At 33.8% G+C, this 17,422-nt stretch overlaps 1 protein-coding gene across 1 annotated transcript; it reads right to left on the bottom strand.

The window, feature by feature from the left end:
- Positions 1-7,528: 7,528 nt before the first annotated feature.
- Positions 7,529-8,468, bottom strand: LOC133031240 (uncharacterized). Its single transcript, XM_061104696.1, has 2 exons — positions 7,804-8,468; positions 7,529-7,616 (listed from the first exon to the last, which is right to left on the bottom strand). Exons 1-2 carry the CDS (start codon positions 8,466-8,468, stop codon positions 7,529-7,531), a joined length of 753 nt encoding a protein of 250 aa, XP_060960679.1.
- Between the last annotated feature and the right edge of the window lie 8,954 nt (positions 8,469-17,422).

The following is a 17,422-nucleotide window of genomic DNA, read 5'->3' on the forward strand; positions in this document are numbered from 1 at the left end:
TTCTATCTCAATAAAAAGTATGAAACACTTAATTATTTATAAATGTTTCAAAATTTTATACTTTATGATAAAATTATTAAATTAAATCTACATAATTTCCTGTGGGATAAATTAAGAGAATTTAATTTAACATATTAATTATGTAAATATAATAAAATCCCTGTAGGGTAAGATTATTATGTTCACATAATTCATGTCCATTATGTGATCTTGATCCACTTAATGTATATAATTTTATATAATTAAGGATGCTGTGGCTACTCCCTAATTATTTAAAATTATGTGGTTCACTAGACACCAAAGTATAAACTGAAGATTAAAATTTTACTAAATCCAAAATAGCCTGTGGGCTAAATTTTAAATTTAATAAAATTAGATGAACTTTATGATAGATTTAATTAAACAATTAGTTTTGGAAAATGAAGGTTTATTATCTATCTTTAATTAAATTTGTGATAACACTATTAAATTAAATCCCCATAACTCCCTGTGGGGTAAATTAAGAGAATTTAATTTAACATATTATCCTAATTAATTATACAAATATAATAAAATCCCTGTGGGGTAAAATTATTATACCTATATAATTAATTACAAGTTATGTCCATTAAGGTGAATTTTAATTAATGTATAATTTTATACAAATAAGGATGCTGTGGCTACTCCCTAATTATATAAAATTATATTTTTACTTTGACATTAGGTATTGGGCTCTACCTAAAAGTAATTTCGTTATTAACATAGTAGACAATCACTGAGAGTGCTCCTAGTGTGGTCATCCGAAGATCATTAAAAACCGTTCTAGATATGAGCATTTGTCCCAAGTTTATGTTTTCTTATGTCAACCCACAAAATTACTTACATTTTATTCATATATTATTCATTTTAGGAAGTTTTATGAATATTTTATGAATAATTTTATGAAGTTTTATGAAACTTAATTGCTAAATAAAATATTCAACCTATCTTAATGTTTGAATATTTCTAAATATATCTAGCACTATAAAAGGAATTTATGTATAGCATTTAAATCATACAGATCTAAATTAATTGCATTAAACATAAATTTGTTAAATAAATACAAAATAATACAATTAATGTATGATAACTAATTAAATGCTAATTCCTTAATATGAAATTAATTATGCATTTATGACCATATAATATCTTAAATATTTGCACTAATAATTAATTTGTATAAATAAGGTAAATATACAAATTAGTACAATTAATTATATGAATTGAATTAAATGCAAAATTAAAGAATGTACTTAATGGCAGGTTATCAATTAATTCAATCAGTAAATTACTTAATTGGTAAACAAATATAATAATTGCGCACTTAATTGTAGAATAATTAAATATTCACATTCTTAAAATATCACAATTATTATAATTACATGTAAAAATAAAACATGTAATTAATTTACCAAGTTAAAAACTTTCCATAATAATTTATTACTAAATAACATATAATATATGAAGATATATGTTAAATAAGAATGGAAAGTTTAAAACAAATGTAAGTTAATTGAATAAATCAACAAAAATAAGGAAATAAAATAAAATTCCAAAAATAAATCAAAATAATAAAATTTTGGAATTTTCTTAAATTTTTCTTAATTTTCCTTTTTTTTTTTTTTGAAAAATGCACTGCACAAACGACATGTCGTTTTTTGCAAAACGCAAAATGACACGTTGTTTTACAAACTAAAGGGCTCATCTCAAAATTGAAAAACGACATGTCGTTTTTCATAGGGAAAAAACGACATGTCGTTTGAGAAAACGACAGCAGCACGATCCTGAAAACGACACGTCGTTTTTCAAAAATAAAAAACGACCTGTCGTTTGATCAAACGACAGCAGCCAAAAACACTGAAAAACGACATGTCGTTTGTGGAAAACGACACGTCGTTTGGGTCGTCTCCTTCAGTCAATCCAGGTCATTTTGACCCGTTTTTCTGCACGCGGGTTTGACGGACCCGACCCAAACCCGATCGGAAAGAGAATTTAGACGACCAAATTACGTGTTTTTAATCCCGAAATGATCCAAATGAAAAAATAAAGAGATCTATGTGGATTTTATGCATCTAAAACACGTAAAAGTCGATTTTAATTCCAATGAAGATGAGTTGGGTCCAAAGGTGTTCTTCAAAAAAAAAATTCCAGATTTTGATATTTATTCAAATCTTTTTCATGCACGAAATCACTCTATAATTTTATATGAATGTGATATTGCAATAAAGATTTAAAATATACACCCAAAATATATATAAATATATATATATATATTTTTTTTTCTTAACGAAGAACGAAACTTAAAACTTTATGTATATACACATATATATGTATACAATATATATCACATAAAATTATCAATCCAATATGAAATATATATAATGAAAATATATATAATCATACATAAATATATAAATATATATATGAAAGATGTATATATATATATATGAATAACTTTTATGTATATGGATATATATGTATGTAAGTATATATATATATGAACTGAATATGAATGTATATATATAAACTGAATGTATATATAAACAGAAAGTATATGAATATATATATATAAACTGAATGTATATAGGTATATACGTATGAAAATGTATATATATAATGTGAATATATATATGAATGTATATACGAAAAACAAATATATAACATATATATGAATACCGAGTGTATATACGTGTGTATATATATATATGAAACTTAAATACAATCAAGGCAGAGATAAAACCGCTCTGATACCAACTGTTAGACATTTATTTGTATAGACTAAAACATACATGATTATGAATAAAGTGCGGAATTAATAAATCATATATGCACTATAATTTAAGGATCGAAATACCTCCAGCCATTGATTCTTGAGCTTCAAACCCACATAAGCTTTGATCTGCAAAGGAAACTGGTTGATGTGGGTAATCGGGCTTCCTCGCTCTCTCAACTCTCTTTAGATGGATTTTGCTGTTATGAACAGAATGAGTGAGGAGCTCGGGGACCGAGACCCTATATTTATAGGTGAGATACTCCATCAGTATCTGTGCCACATTAATTGTCAGAATATTTTGACAATTAATTCAGGAAATCAAATCAGGTAATGAATATAGAAATCTGACCATATATAGAATATTACGTAATTGATTCTGTCCAGATTCAATAAATATAAAATATTCATTTATCAGAATCAATAATATTATTTTATTTCCTTAATTAGAAATATTCTAATAGTTTAAGCTTACTGCTCTTACTGAACTCTAGTATAAATACAGCTCCAATTATAATCTCTCTCTTGAATCAATACAATTCAATTCTCTTTCACTCTGTTCTTCTCTTCTTCTTCACTAAAAATATGTTTACTAAATTTTGGCAACGTATTCATATTCTTGTCACATTGCCAAATTTTGAGATAATAATATACAAAAATTGAAAATAGATTGAATAAAAAATGCAACACTGGATTGGGAGTATCTGTCCAAAACATATTTGACCAAATACAATATTAATGCCTTCCAAATAATAATAATAATAATAATTGTATATTAAGTATAAAACCATATATATTTTTATTAACGTTATACTTTTTCTTCTTCTTACGATATAATTATCATTTAATCCAATATTGCATGTCATGAATATGCATGTTTATAACATACGTCTATATTTTCTATTTCTCAGTTTTTTTTTTCTTTGAAAGGGAATTTGTTTGTCAAGTTCAAATATCATGTCTTGCTGCAGCTCTAAGCTTCGAGTGACATATTCAGAAAAAAGAAAAAAAGAGGGCGAATAATTAAATAAAAATGATTGAATTACACTAGTGTAGAGAAAGACATTTCTTAAATAATACTTGTAATACACAGTACACTTTTTTTATTTTTTCCTTAGCTTTATCTATTGAGGAAGCCACCCATAATGCAGTGGCCCAGTTTCTGATAGATACCCCAAATATTGCCATTCAAAAAATTTCAGAATAAATTATTGATGGTTTGAGAATAAATTTGTATTGGTTTAGATTTGTATGGGATGGATATTAGGTGGTGTAGTATGATGATGTTGATAAGTTGATAAGTTGGATGATTGGTGGGACAAGGAAGAGTTATGTAGTGTTTTAATTTTTATGTGTGTAGTAAGAGAGGAGACAAGGTAGTAGGCTAGTAGTAAAAGACTTGCTTTGGCTACTCAAGCTTGGTTACAATTTGGAAGTTTGATGGGGTATTTATAGTTGCTCACCCCTTACACTTTATGGCTAGAATTATTTCTTCTAGATCTTTCTAGTTCAAGGATTTTATCCATACATTTCTACATATTTCTTAAACATGCATAACTAGAAACTTCTAGACTAAAGTTTTCTAGAAATGCCTATGTTCTATTGGATTTCTACATGTCTAGAAAATTCTAAATTACTCTACAATTATCTAAAAGTTTAGAGTATGTTTTTCTACAAATGTGTAGAAAATTCTAGACTTAATTTAGTATTGTAGAAATGTGTATCAATTTCTAATACTCCTCCTTGGTACACATTTCTGTAACTCCAATCATGTTTCGTAGTAGCTCGAACTTGCCTCTTGGTAGTGCCTTTGTGAATATGTCTGCTACCTGCTCTTCAGTCTTGCAGTGCTTGAGCTCGATTTCTTTGTTTGCTTCTGCTTCCCTGATGAAATGGTACTTGATGCTTATATGTTTAGTTCTACTATGAAATACTGGATTTTTCGCCATTGCTATAGCTGATTTGCTATCGCAATATATCTTTGTAGCTTCTTCTTGTAATTCTCCCATGTCTTCAAGTATTCTTTTGAGCCATATAGCTTGGCTTGTAGTCATTGCTGCTGCAATGTACTCTGCTTCAGCTGATGATTGTGCAACAGCTTGCTTGCTTCTTTGATGCCCATGAAAATATTCCTGATCCAAGTGTGAAGGCATATCCTGACGTGCTCTTCATGTCGTCCATGGATCCTGCCCAGTCACTATCTGTGTAGCCAACAAGTTTTGAGTCACTTGTAACTCCGTACCATATTCCATAGAATTTTGTTCCTTGCAAGTATCTGAGGATTCGCTTGGCTGCTCCGTAGTGAACTTGACTTGGATCATGCATGAATCTTGATAGGAGACTAACTGCATACATTATGTCTGGTCTTGTAGCAGTAAGATATAGAAGGCTGCCAATTAGACTTCGAAATTTTGATTCATCAGCTTTCGGTGAGCCATCTTCCTTCTTGAGAGCTTTGTTATTGTCTAATGGAGTTGATACAGTCTTGCATCCCTCCATTTTGAATTTCTTCAATAGTGTCTCTGTATACTTCTTTTGTGAGATGAAGATCCCATCTTCTTTTTGAGTTATTTCGATCCCGAGAAAGTAGTGCATTAATCCCAGGTCGGTCATCTCAAAATTTTTCATCATGTCTTCTTTAAACTTCTTTATCATCTTCTCATTATTGCCTGTGTAGATGAGATCATCAACGTATAAAGAGACAATTAGTGTATCATTCGTACCTTGAGTTTTGATGTAAAGAGTTGGCTCACTCTTGCTCCTCCTGAATCCTTGCTCGGTAAAGTAGTTGTCAATTCTACTATACCAGGCTCGTGGAGCTTGCTTTAGGCCATATAAAGCCTTTTTCAATTTGAGGACTTTATCTTCCTGTCCTTGTATCACGAACCCTTGAGGTTGCTCCACATAAATTTCTTCTTCAAGATAACCATTTAGGAATGCTGACTTCACATCGAGTTGAAAAATCTTCCATTTCTTTTGTGCAGCTAGAGCTATTAAAGCCCTAATAGTGTCGAGGCGTGCAACTGGAGCAAATGTTTCGTTGTAGTCGACTCCGTATTGTTGTGAGTATCCTTTCGCAACTAATCTTGCTTTGTGCTTTTGGATAGAGCCATCTGCGTTGAGCTTTGTCTTGTAGACCCACTTGACTCCTATAGTATCTTTGTCTTGTGGACGATCTACAAGCTCCCAAGTCTCATTCTTCATAATCATCTTTATCTCTTCATACATAGCTTTTCTCCATACTTCTTGTTTATGAGCTGCTTCAAAGCTTTCTGGCTCCATAAGTACTAAGTTGCATGTCTCGTAGATTTCTGATAGTGATCTTGTTCGCCTTACTGGTGAGTCTGGCGGAGATTCTATGACTTGTGCAGGTTCTTGTGTTCTTGGTTGAGTAAGAACTTCATTTTGATCAGTTTCTTGTCTTGGCGGTAGAGGAATATTGACTGTCTTTCTTTCAACTTCTTGTGTCTCCCAGTTGTATGCAGCATCTTCGTCAAATTTTACGTCTCGACTGATTATTAGCTTATTTGTTTCTAAGCTATAGACTCGATAACCTTTTGATTGAGTACTATAGCCTAAGAAGATTCCTTTCTCTGCCTTCTCATCAAGCTTGCCTCTTTTCTCTTTTGGAATGTGACTGTAGCATATGCAGCCGAAGACTTTGAGATGCTTTGCTGATGGCTTACGTCCGCTCCAAGCTTCGATCGGCGTCTTATTCTGCACGGCTTTGGTTGGACATCGGTTGAGCAAGTAGACTGCAGTGCTTACTGCCTCTGCCCAAAATCGTTTTGGGAGACCTTTCTCTAGCAGCATGGCTCTTGCAGCCTCCATAACAGTCCTATTTTTCCTCTCAGATACGCCGTTTTGTTCTGGTGCATATCCAACAGTGAGTTGGTGATCCATCCCTTCATCTTCACAGAACTTGTTGAACTCATTAGAAGTGTATTCTTTGCCTCTATCACTTCTAATTGTCTTGATGTAGTGACCGCTTTGTTTTTCGACACGAGATTTGAACTTTTTGAAAATATCGAAGACTTGCGACTTTTGTTGCATAAAATAAACCCATGTCATTCTAGTAAAGTCATCAATGAAGAGAATGAAGTACCTGTTTTGGTCATTTGATGGAGTGCGCATTGCCCCGCAGACGTCAGTATGGACTAGCTCAAGTGGCTTTTTGGCTCTCCAAGCTTTGCCAGATGGAAAAGGTTGTCGATGTTGTTTCCCGAGCATGCATCCTTCACAGACTGTGTTGATCTCCTTAATTGCTGGGAGGTCTCGCATCATATTCTTCTGCTTGAGGATCTTTAGCCCATGGAAGTTAAAGTGACCGAACCTTCTATGCCAAAGCCATGATTCATCTGTTTGTGCTTGCATTGCCACACTACTTGCATATCTCCATTGTATAGGAAAGCATCTATTTTCTTTCATTTTTACCTTTGCAATTTGAAAGGATTTATCTTGCTTATCATATATTGTGCAAGAATCTCCTTCAAAATGCAAAGAGTACCCTTTTTCAATCATTTGACCTACGCTAAGTAGGTTTTGATCAATGTTGGGTACTAAGAGTACATCATTGATGTATCTCTTGCCTTTTTTAGTGTCAATGGCAATGGTGCCTTTGCCGACTGCTTCCATGAAGTCACCATTACCTATTTTGACTTTAGTCTTGGATCTATCAAAACTACAAAAGATGCTTTCATTTTTCTTCATGTGGTTACTGCAACCACTGTCAAGATAACATTAACAAGTATCTTTTTCTTCTTTGGCAGACATAGAAGAGATTACTTTCATCATTTTTCTCTTCACAAAAATTAACTTGATGGGATTTCTTTAAACGACAAGTTTTTTCAGTGTGGCCAAATTTTTTACAATTTTGGCACTGTGGTTTTCCTTTGAACCAACAGTCTTTCTCCAAGTGACTTTTTCTTTTACAAATGCCACATGGAGGATACTTGTCGTTATTTTCTTTTTGTTTTTCTTGTGTCTTTTTCCCATCAGCTTTTGGTTTTTGAGACCGCGAATTGATTTTAGACTGAAAGGCATTTTCTACTTCACTTTCCTTATGCCTTTCTCGTCTACTTTCATATGCTTCAAGAGAGCCCATTAGTTCAGTTGGTGATAGAGTTTCTAAATCTTTAGTTTCCTCTATCACAGAAACTATTGAATCATATTTTTCTGTACAAGAAATTAGTATCTTTTGTACTATATTCTTGTCAGAAATTATTTCTCCATAGGCTCCCATTTGATTTACTATTTCTTTAATTCTAGAATAGTAATCTTTTGCAGTCTCATTATCTTTCATTCTAAGATTCTCAAAATCTCTTCTAAGCTTTTGTAGTCTAACTGCGCGTACCTTGACTGTTCCTTGGAACTCCTCCTGTAGCGTGTCCCATGCTTCTTTTGCCGTTGCTGCGCTCATAATTCGTGGAAAAAGATTGTCCGCCATAGCTTGTTGCAAGCAATATAATGCATGAGAATCCTTTTGTTGATTATCCTCGAGTGCCTTCTTTTGGTCTTCCGAAAGAGATGTAATATCTTCCGGAATAGTGATTCCTTCTTCAACAATTTTCCATAGATTTTGTGATCGAAAATAGGTCCTCATTTTAATGGACCAAAAATCATAGTTTTCTCCATGGAAAATTGGAAGAGGTAGTGAAGAGCGATTGTACTCCGAACTCATGTTGATGAGTGAAAAAGATTACGCCCAGTGATATATGATCGAACGGGGCTCTGATACCACTGATGGTTTGAGAATAAATTTGTATTGGTTTAGATTTGTATGGGATGGATATTAGGTGGTGTAGTATGATGATGTTGATAAGTTGATAAGTTGGATGATTGGTGGGACAAGGAAGAGTTATGTAGTGTTTTAATTTTTATGTGTGTAGTAAGAGAGGAGACAAGGTAGTAGGCTAGTAGTAAAAGACTTGCTTTGGCTACTCAAGCTTGGTTACAATTTGGAAGTTTGATGGGGTATTTATAGTTGCTCACCCCTTACACTTTATGGCTAGAATTATTTCTTCTAGATCTTTCTAGTTCAAGGATTTTATCCATACATTTCTACATATTTCTTAAACATGCATAACTAGAAACTTCTAGACTAAAGTTTTCTAGAAATGCCTATGTTCTATTGGATTTCTACATGTCTAGAAAATTCTAAATTACTCTACAATTATCTAAAAGTTTAGAGTATGTTTTTCTACAAATGTGTAGAAAATTCTAGACTTAATTTAGTATTGTAGAAATGTGTATCAATTTCTAATAATTATTATTAAAAAAAAACAAACAGGGTTTCTTTCTGAAGGTGACATTGAAATCCCACATATATAATCTATATTTATATATGTACGTAGACAACACCTGCTTTACTATCAATGAATAAATTGGATTATAAAACCTTCCAACTCTTATATTTTTATGGGCACCCATTCCAATTTGAATGTATTTTTTATTATTTATAAATTAAGTAAAATAAAATAAGTTGCTCGATTAATTACTTGAACAAGTTTGTGTATTAGTTTATCATGTTATGGATATGGGTAACTCTTTATGTACAAATGTAGAAGAAGATAGCTTTGGATGTGATATTTGATTATATTTCAGCACAGTGATTGATGGGTCCACTACATTTTAAAAAAGAATAGAGTTGAGAGAGATAGAGAGTGAGATGACGAGCCATATTGATTTAATTATCATGATGGACTTTTTCAAACTCATATCTGTTCCACACCATCATAAATTAGTCATTTAAGCAATTAATTTATAAATGTGACCTAATCCTTATTATATCTAAATGTGAAGCTATTTGGGGTGTTAAAAAACAGAAGAAAAAATTGAGAGAAAAAAGAAAGAGGAAGAAGAGGTTAAATGAGAATCCAAATTAACCTCAATAGCCCCAAACAGATGAGTTCTAATGTTAGGGGGACACGGACAATGCCATCATTTCATCTCTATCTTTTCTTTATCAAACACCTTTATGTCCTCATCAGTCACCATTAAAATTATTTTTTGTGTACTAAATAAATTATACTTATTATTGCTGACACCTACTTTGTTGTTATTGATACAAACAAAACCAAGTATATATATGGACAGAGATCAATACTCCTGACATGCATTGTATTGTGTAGAGTATAATTTAATATTAGGTTTTATTTATTAATAAATATAAAAAATTGTTAATTAATTATAAAACAAAATTTTAAGATAATGTTAAGCACCATAAATACTTCATAACAATGTTATTGATCAAGTCCAAAGATGATGCATTATCAACTATATATAAGTGTTTTACATGAATTACTTTTCAACATATAATTAATGTATATTAATAATTGCTTAGTTAACTTCCATTAATATAATCGCACTAAGTAATACCTAGTCGAATACATTACATTATCTTTTCCTTTCACCATGTATGCCTAGAGAATATATATAGGTGTTAATAACAAGGGAATGAAAATCATGTCATGTCATGTGTAGTAGTAGATTATTGTAAGAAAATAATTAAGAGTTTGGTAGGCCAACACTTGGGGTCTTGTGATTGAAGGAAAGGGCAATGCCAATTAAGTATCACATTATTTGCTATCTATTATGGTTTTAGTGGTTACAAAGTAGATAGGCTTTTTTCTCATAGTAGGGTATCTTCCTCTAGTGTGGTCATTGGTAGCTATATCCTCAAAAAAAAACACTTGGAAATTCTATGTTCACCTCTCAAAAATAAGTGTACCATACATCTCTTTGTATTTTGACACATAAATAGTTTTATTATTTTATATATATCATAGTTATTTATTTTAAATTTATGAAAATTTTAAAATAATTTAAGGTGTTAAAAATAAAATTTAAACAATTTATGATATATGTAGTTTTTTTTTTTATTTTATGCACGTGTGAAACAAAATATTCTAAAAATACTATTTTTAAGAGCGTACATCGTAGAAACAACCTATGCTATATATATGTATATCTTAATGGTTAGGTTCTTATTTATAATATTCGACTTAGAAGTTTCATTAAAGAGGGTGGTTTGGAAATAGATTACCCAATTTGATATAATCATAACATAAGAATAGACGTATCTTTGTCAATAAGTGAAAATACAGAGTAGAATGTATTATGTCATGCTAATTATGAAAAACAACTCCTCAAAATAATTAAAAAAAAAGTCTTTTTGGCTCTTCACTTCAAAATAGTGTTAACATCTTTATTTGTTTTTTTTTTAAAAAAAAATAAAACATTTATTGATTATTAAAATAGCCAAAATTCCATTATACATATATAATGACTGGAATGAAGAAAATATTTCAACCAACTTGAAATATCTTTAATTAGTACTTTTCAAATTTAAATATTTATCTATTGAATTAATTAAATAATTAATTAACTTAAAAAGACAAGAAGTAAGTACACGCTACTATGCTACTATAGGTAGGCGATATCTAAGATAAAGATGATGTCTTTGTCCTGACAACTTTTGTCTGAACAATTATTGTCTTAACAAATATTATCTTAACAACTTTTGTCTTTTTACTATTCAATTAATTTGAATAGAATTATCTATTTATTACAAAAATAAATAATTACTATTTTACCAAGTTAAAATATATTTTTTCAGACAATATTATACAATTCATTATCCCTACCCTTGACAATGCTTCAAGGTGTCAATTTAGGGGCCATGGACATATAATTTTAAGCTCCAATAAACTAGATTATTCATTGAATCTCATCAACCAAATATTAATGTTTATTAATTCTGTAATTACTCCACTATAAATATAGAATTGAATTCTTAGTCATTATAGAATTATATTTACTTAGTTTTACTACAGTGTCAATTGATACAATAAATTCCAGTGACTAGCTCTCGTTGTGTCGGTTCGTAATTAGTTTTGGTCAAAATACTGTTTTACCCTTTTAATTAATTACTTCTTTATCGTAACGTTAATTCACTAGTAAAAGTATAATTTAGAACCAAGATTCGATCCGTTAGGAAAGTCAGGATTCTATAATTGTAGATCTGTTCCCAGCCATCCACATTATTAGATTCCCAAAAAAAAAAATTGTAAGAATCATTTTCTCTGAGAAACTTTAACGAGTGAATCAAAGAAACTAATAACATGAACATCAATTCATGATTACTCAGGATTTAGACAAATCTACTACTAATCATCGTTATGATATGAATTAGGTCTTTATAGTATACGACATGTTTGATAAAGACAACTGTTAACACAGATTTTCGTTAACCAAATTTGAGCCTCACGATAGCGATTCCACACAGAAAAAATAAAAGCTATAGAAATAAAAATACAAACACAAGATTTTTTACGTGGTTTTGCAGTTAAAATTCTGCATAGTCCACGAGTCAATCTTATTCAGATTTTTGATTATTTTTCAGGAACTCTCCCGTATGAATTCTTTCGTCCCCTTTTTTATCTTGTCTGCCACTATTTATAATTACATAGTGGGCAATAAATTACAAAAGTTGATTGTAATCTTTACAACAATTATTCCCTCAAATCATGGGATTTGATTACAAATTATGCTAAGTAAATGCGGTTTTTATTTAGAATCCACACAGCTGTGAGTATCCCGCTTTTATTGGGCTGAGATGAATGCATATTTAAAGATATATGGTAAGACTTATCTCATGGGGATGCCTCGCTAGGAATGGAGCCAATTTAACTTTGATGGCGAGCTGTGGCTCGTCATATTACTTCCCGAGATTAATATTGCTTTAATTTTGATAACTACATTTTCCAATGTTGAGATGATCTTTCTCGCATGCATGCCATCTTCCAGCGAGATAGACACCTCGATGTCTGTCATCTTGATTCACCAAACTGTTTATACTTAGTTTGTATACCATGTAATATACGCTAAGTGTTTTTATCGTTATCGTTTCTCTTCCACGCGACGAGGTTGAAGCCTCGTCATGCACACTTGCACTCACATGGTTTCTCGTCGATACATAACTTAGCAGTTCGTACGTTTAATTCTATCTCGCAGAAGACTGTTCAGCCAGCCGAGTTATAAACATACTCTACAAATTGTGTTTCTAACGAGTTGTTCCATGCCAAGTGTACTTACGATTGCGTGTTTGAGTTCTTCGTTCTTCCCAGCTCGACACGTGTCTTCCTCTGATGTGCTCACTGAATTTTGGGTATAACAATTGCCCCTTAAAAAGTTTTTTTTTTTATTTTTATAAAAAGGGCTTTTTAATGATTACAAAGGGTATTTCCGTCATGAACCTCTTTTTAAAAAGACGCATGTCCTCTAATTTTGGCCGTTGTGCAGTTTTGAGATACATCAAAATTAAATGACCATCTTTTCCACTTCCGCTTTGAATCATGTCCGTAGGATCAAATCTTTCTCTGATCTAGCGAAGCCACTATCATGGGTATAAAGTAAGAGAAAAGGAACCACCTTTGCATTATTTTCTCAATTTTAGAAAGTCTGAAAAAACTCTTAAGCTTCTTTGTCAAGGATCACCAACAAGTTTGTCCGAGGACTTGCATGCCATCTCTGTCCTTGACCTTTTTTCTGCGAGTTTCTTCTGACTTCATCCTCTTAAAGTGATCCTTGCTTCGTTCGAAGATTTGTAGACGGAGTAACAAGTCATTGCCCCAACCCATAACTTTAAAAAGTAAGTTACTTTCTTCTTTCTCATGTTAGTTACATTGTGTGGATTTGTTACTTAGTTTGCTTGTATCGTTGTCATCTCATCTTGTTTTGGTAGTTTTTAGGATTTAAGTTGTATCTAGGTTCATACTAGGGTTCAGGAAATATGTAGGTTGTTTTAAGATCTCCAACTCATTACCTTCGAGTTTGATAAAATTGTCTCTAAGGATTGGGACTGTTTCTTGCTTGCAGCGATGTGCCACTCTGGTTCAGGAATTTATCGTCCAGAAGTTTTAGAGTTTGAGTTCCCTACAGAATCTGCCATCCTGTATAAACCCAACCCTTCAAAACCCACCTCCAAATTAGAGTTGAACAATGCTAGGGTTAGGGAACACGTAGTGAGATCCAACGGGAAGATATTGCTAGTCGCTACAGGCGTTTCTTGCAAGAAATCTCTGAAGGTAAACGCCGATTCTTGTAAGAAGCAGCTTGGCAAGAACCATCCAGCGTGTCCTTTATTCCTGTGGCAAAGCCTTTGTTTTTACCTAACGTCACGATTGTATTTAAACCAATTGACTTGGATTTTGAAATTATGCATCCCAAGCCACGTACATCAAAGACTCCTCAGGACCCCAATGTCACCTTTGAGGCTGAGTTGATAGAATTGAAGGTGCGGTCTATCTCAGGCTACACGGGTGAGATTCTGAAGACCTACGAGATCGAACTTGGGCAATCATGCCAAGTTAGATCGGTAAGGGAGCGTGAGTTCAGTTGTCACCCCCTGTGCATTTTGCAAGCAGTAACCCAGGGACCAGTGGTGAGACTAGTACCAGCGGTTCGACTGGTACGGGCGCTTGGAGCCTTGAACATATCAGTGCAGGGGCCACGCTTCCTCTTCGAGACTACTTCAAGACTACATAAATCACATTGGAGTTGCCCCATTCCAGTTGAATCCCATCTCCTACAGGATCCTCGCTAGTTTGAAAGTCTTATACAAAATTCTGAACTAGGGGTGTCCCAAACCAGTAGAGATTGAGTATCTTTACTCAGTTAAGGTCGTTCCGTCAAGGAAGAACGCCGCAGGGGGCTTTTTCTATCTCGACACTCATCCTAGCGAGCCTAAAATTATTGTAGACTTGCCAAATAAAGTATCCTTCAAGAACAATTTCTTCTAGACGTCTGGTCTTTCCCCCATCGGCACAACCACGTTTCGTAAACTTCGTAAGTGATTGTTCTCTTCTTGCTCATTTACATCAATCTTTGTTTTTCAAGTTTATGACCAATGTTTTGTCTGTTTTGACAGCTCTCTTGACGAGGCCTACTCCTATTCCCGAGATGGTTAGTAGACACAGGTGCCTGTTATCTCTTCCCTACGGTCTTCGATCATGCAATTTCCTTTTGAGCGAGGCTAACCTGCGATCGGTGGGCCTTCTCGCCGATAAGGAATATACTTGTGATTACAAGATTCCTAAATATTCTTCTTGGCAACAAATTACTGTTTCGCCCGAGGACCAGGCTTGGGATCGTTTGGCTCACGCACAATACCTTCAAAATACTGCCCCTCAGGAATTCGGTGAAGGAGCATCCCGAGGTAATCAATGTGGTTGGTCTCCTACTATACTTAGGGCTAAGCGTAATACATTAGTCACCTTCTAAGACTCCCATCTTAATTTTTATATTTGGAATGCCCTTCTCGTGGACCGCATTACCCATAAATTTGACAGTTGGTATGCTAGATTTCACGTCCAGGTTAACTATCACGAGTCATATTTTGGTATAGCTGGGCAATATGGTACTATGGAAGATGCGAGCTGGGATTTAGAACTGATCGAGCCTTTTGATATATTCAAAATTATAGAATGTAGGGATTTTAGTGGATGTTATGGTCCCTCTACCCCTTTATCTAGTAATAGCTCTCCTTCTAGTGACTTTGGTATGTCCCTTATGTGAAAAATTATATTCCTCCCTTTTTCATCGGCCTTTTTAATAGCTGTAACGCCTTATCTTATTTTGCAGAAATGGGTTATGAAGATATCATGGACCGAAAGGGGAAGAAAAGGACAACCAACCCTGGAGTCCCTACTGCCGCTGAGGTGGTTCCTCCTAAGAGGCAAAGGAAAACCACTGCTCATAAGAAGAAATCACTGGCCGAGCCCATCGATCTTGAGGTTTCTGACAATAAGATCTAAGAATAAGTTCCTCCTCCAGCCGTTTCCAACGCCAATGCTCCTCGTCCCGAGGCAACCCCCAATACTGCTTCTTTGAGCAAGGCCATTGAGACCTTGTCGACCGCAGCAGGGGAGGTCAGTTCTGAATTTGCCCAAGCATATGGAGTCGCTTGTTGGCGCAAACTTCAAACTTTTATTCCCCCTGATTGGGGTTTTCTCAATCTTAGGAGCCCAAAAGAGATGCTTTCAAGGAGCTTGGAATATAACTTCATGGTACGTTGGCTTTGTTATTATAATTATATTATTCTTTTTATACCTCTTTCATATTCATCTGTTTGCAATTCTCCAGGCTTCTTTTGCTTCTTTTGGTTCCAATCGACTATTCTTTGAGCGACTCGAATACTTGGAGGGCGAGGTCCACAAGTAATTATCCCAATGCAAGGTTGTGAATAAGCACTGGGACGACGCCCAATAGGAAAATACCCGCCTTAAGCAATAAATCGAGAAAGCGAAGGAGGAAGCTGAGAAGGCAAAGAAGGAAGACGAGAAGGCAAAAGAGGATGTCGAGAAGGCAAAAAGGAGGCTGAGAAGACCGTCAAAGCCCAAGCCGATGAGTTTGAGAAGAAGCTTGCTGAAAAAGAATTCGAGACCGTAGAACAGTGTGACAAGGTTAGTTTTCGCACTATATATTGGGCCTGGATGGCGAACCCTAATATGGACACCAGCTTCTTGGAGGAGCAGGAAGAGGAAACTTTAGCTCTTTGCGAGAAGACCAAGATTGAGGAAGAAGATGGTGAGGTGGAGGAGGAAGAAGAAGAAGATCTGTCTAAGTCCCCCAGCATGTAGACTTGGTTATTTATTTATCTCTCTTTTCTCTTTTAGAAACTGGCCCCTTGGCCAAGACGATGGTTTGCCCCTGCTGGCACTTTTTATTTTTTTTTTGTAAAGACAGAATTGTAAGGTTGGAGGGCCAACTTTGCTTTTTTTAATGCCTTTAAGTTTAAACTTTAATGTGGGGATGTTTGCTTGTGTTTCATTCACAATTTAAACAATCACATGCATAAAGTTTATTAGGGGTTTCCATTGCTCGTATTTTCCTCTGATGCTAAGTAGTTAATTTCCTACTTTACGTGCGAGCAGCTTATCTGCCCAACTCTCAACCTGCGAGCCATCATTGATTCCACCTCGCGATCATCAGAAATGCTCTTATTTTAAGAAAACTCAAATATAATTTTAATGAACTTGTCATCTTGTTTATATTTTCATTGCTTACATGAGTAGTTAGTTCTTCTACCCACGTGTTAGGTTTAAGTATTTTTTCAAGATACTTTGAGGTCTCGTTTAATACTTTCCCTTAGCCCGATCCGTTAGTATTCAGCTTTATGCGCTAATCCTAACTTTTGATTTTCCTTTCTTGTCAGATAGGTTTTAAACCAAAAATTACAGTTGTTTGATCCCTTTCTCGTCAGAAAGGTTTGATCAAGGCGTTATAACGATTCGACCCCTCCTCCGTCAAAAAGGTTTGGTCAGGGAGTTATAACAGTTCGACCCCTCTTTCGTCAAAAAGGTTTGGTCGAGGACCTTTTAAAAAGTTTTCAATTTTTTTTTTTTTTGAAATGATGGGTTTGCATTGTACTCTGTATTTCCAGATTAATTTCGGTTAATCATACATATATGCCCCTCAAGTAATTTTAAAGGGTTTACGCTTTATAATTACTTGTTTGAGAGAAATGATTATTTTATTCACAACTGAGGTCCAAATATATCATCAACACTGTGATTTAAATCATTAATCTCATAAGAACTTCCCCAGTTCAAGTGCTTATTTTATCAATCTTCC

The sequence above is a fragment of the Cannabis sativa genome, chromosome 9, assembly GCF_029168945.1.
Source record: "Cannabis sativa cultivar Pink pepper isolate KNU-18-1 chromosome 9, ASM2916894v1, whole genome shotgun sequence".
NCBI lineage: Eukaryota > Viridiplantae > Streptophyta > Magnoliopsida > Rosales > Cannabaceae > Cannabis > Cannabis sativa.

Bases quoted from the DNA above. Each gene is read 5' to 3' on its own strand.
- LOC133031240 (XM_061104696.1), bottom strand. From the start codon at position 8,468: ATGAGTTCGGAGTACAATCGCTCTTCACTACCTCTTCCAATTTTCCAT. The intron at 7,617-7,803 runs GTCTCAAAAACC...TGTCGTTTAAAG, and splicing joins CAGTCTAAAATCAATTCGCG to AAATCCCATCAAGTTAATTT.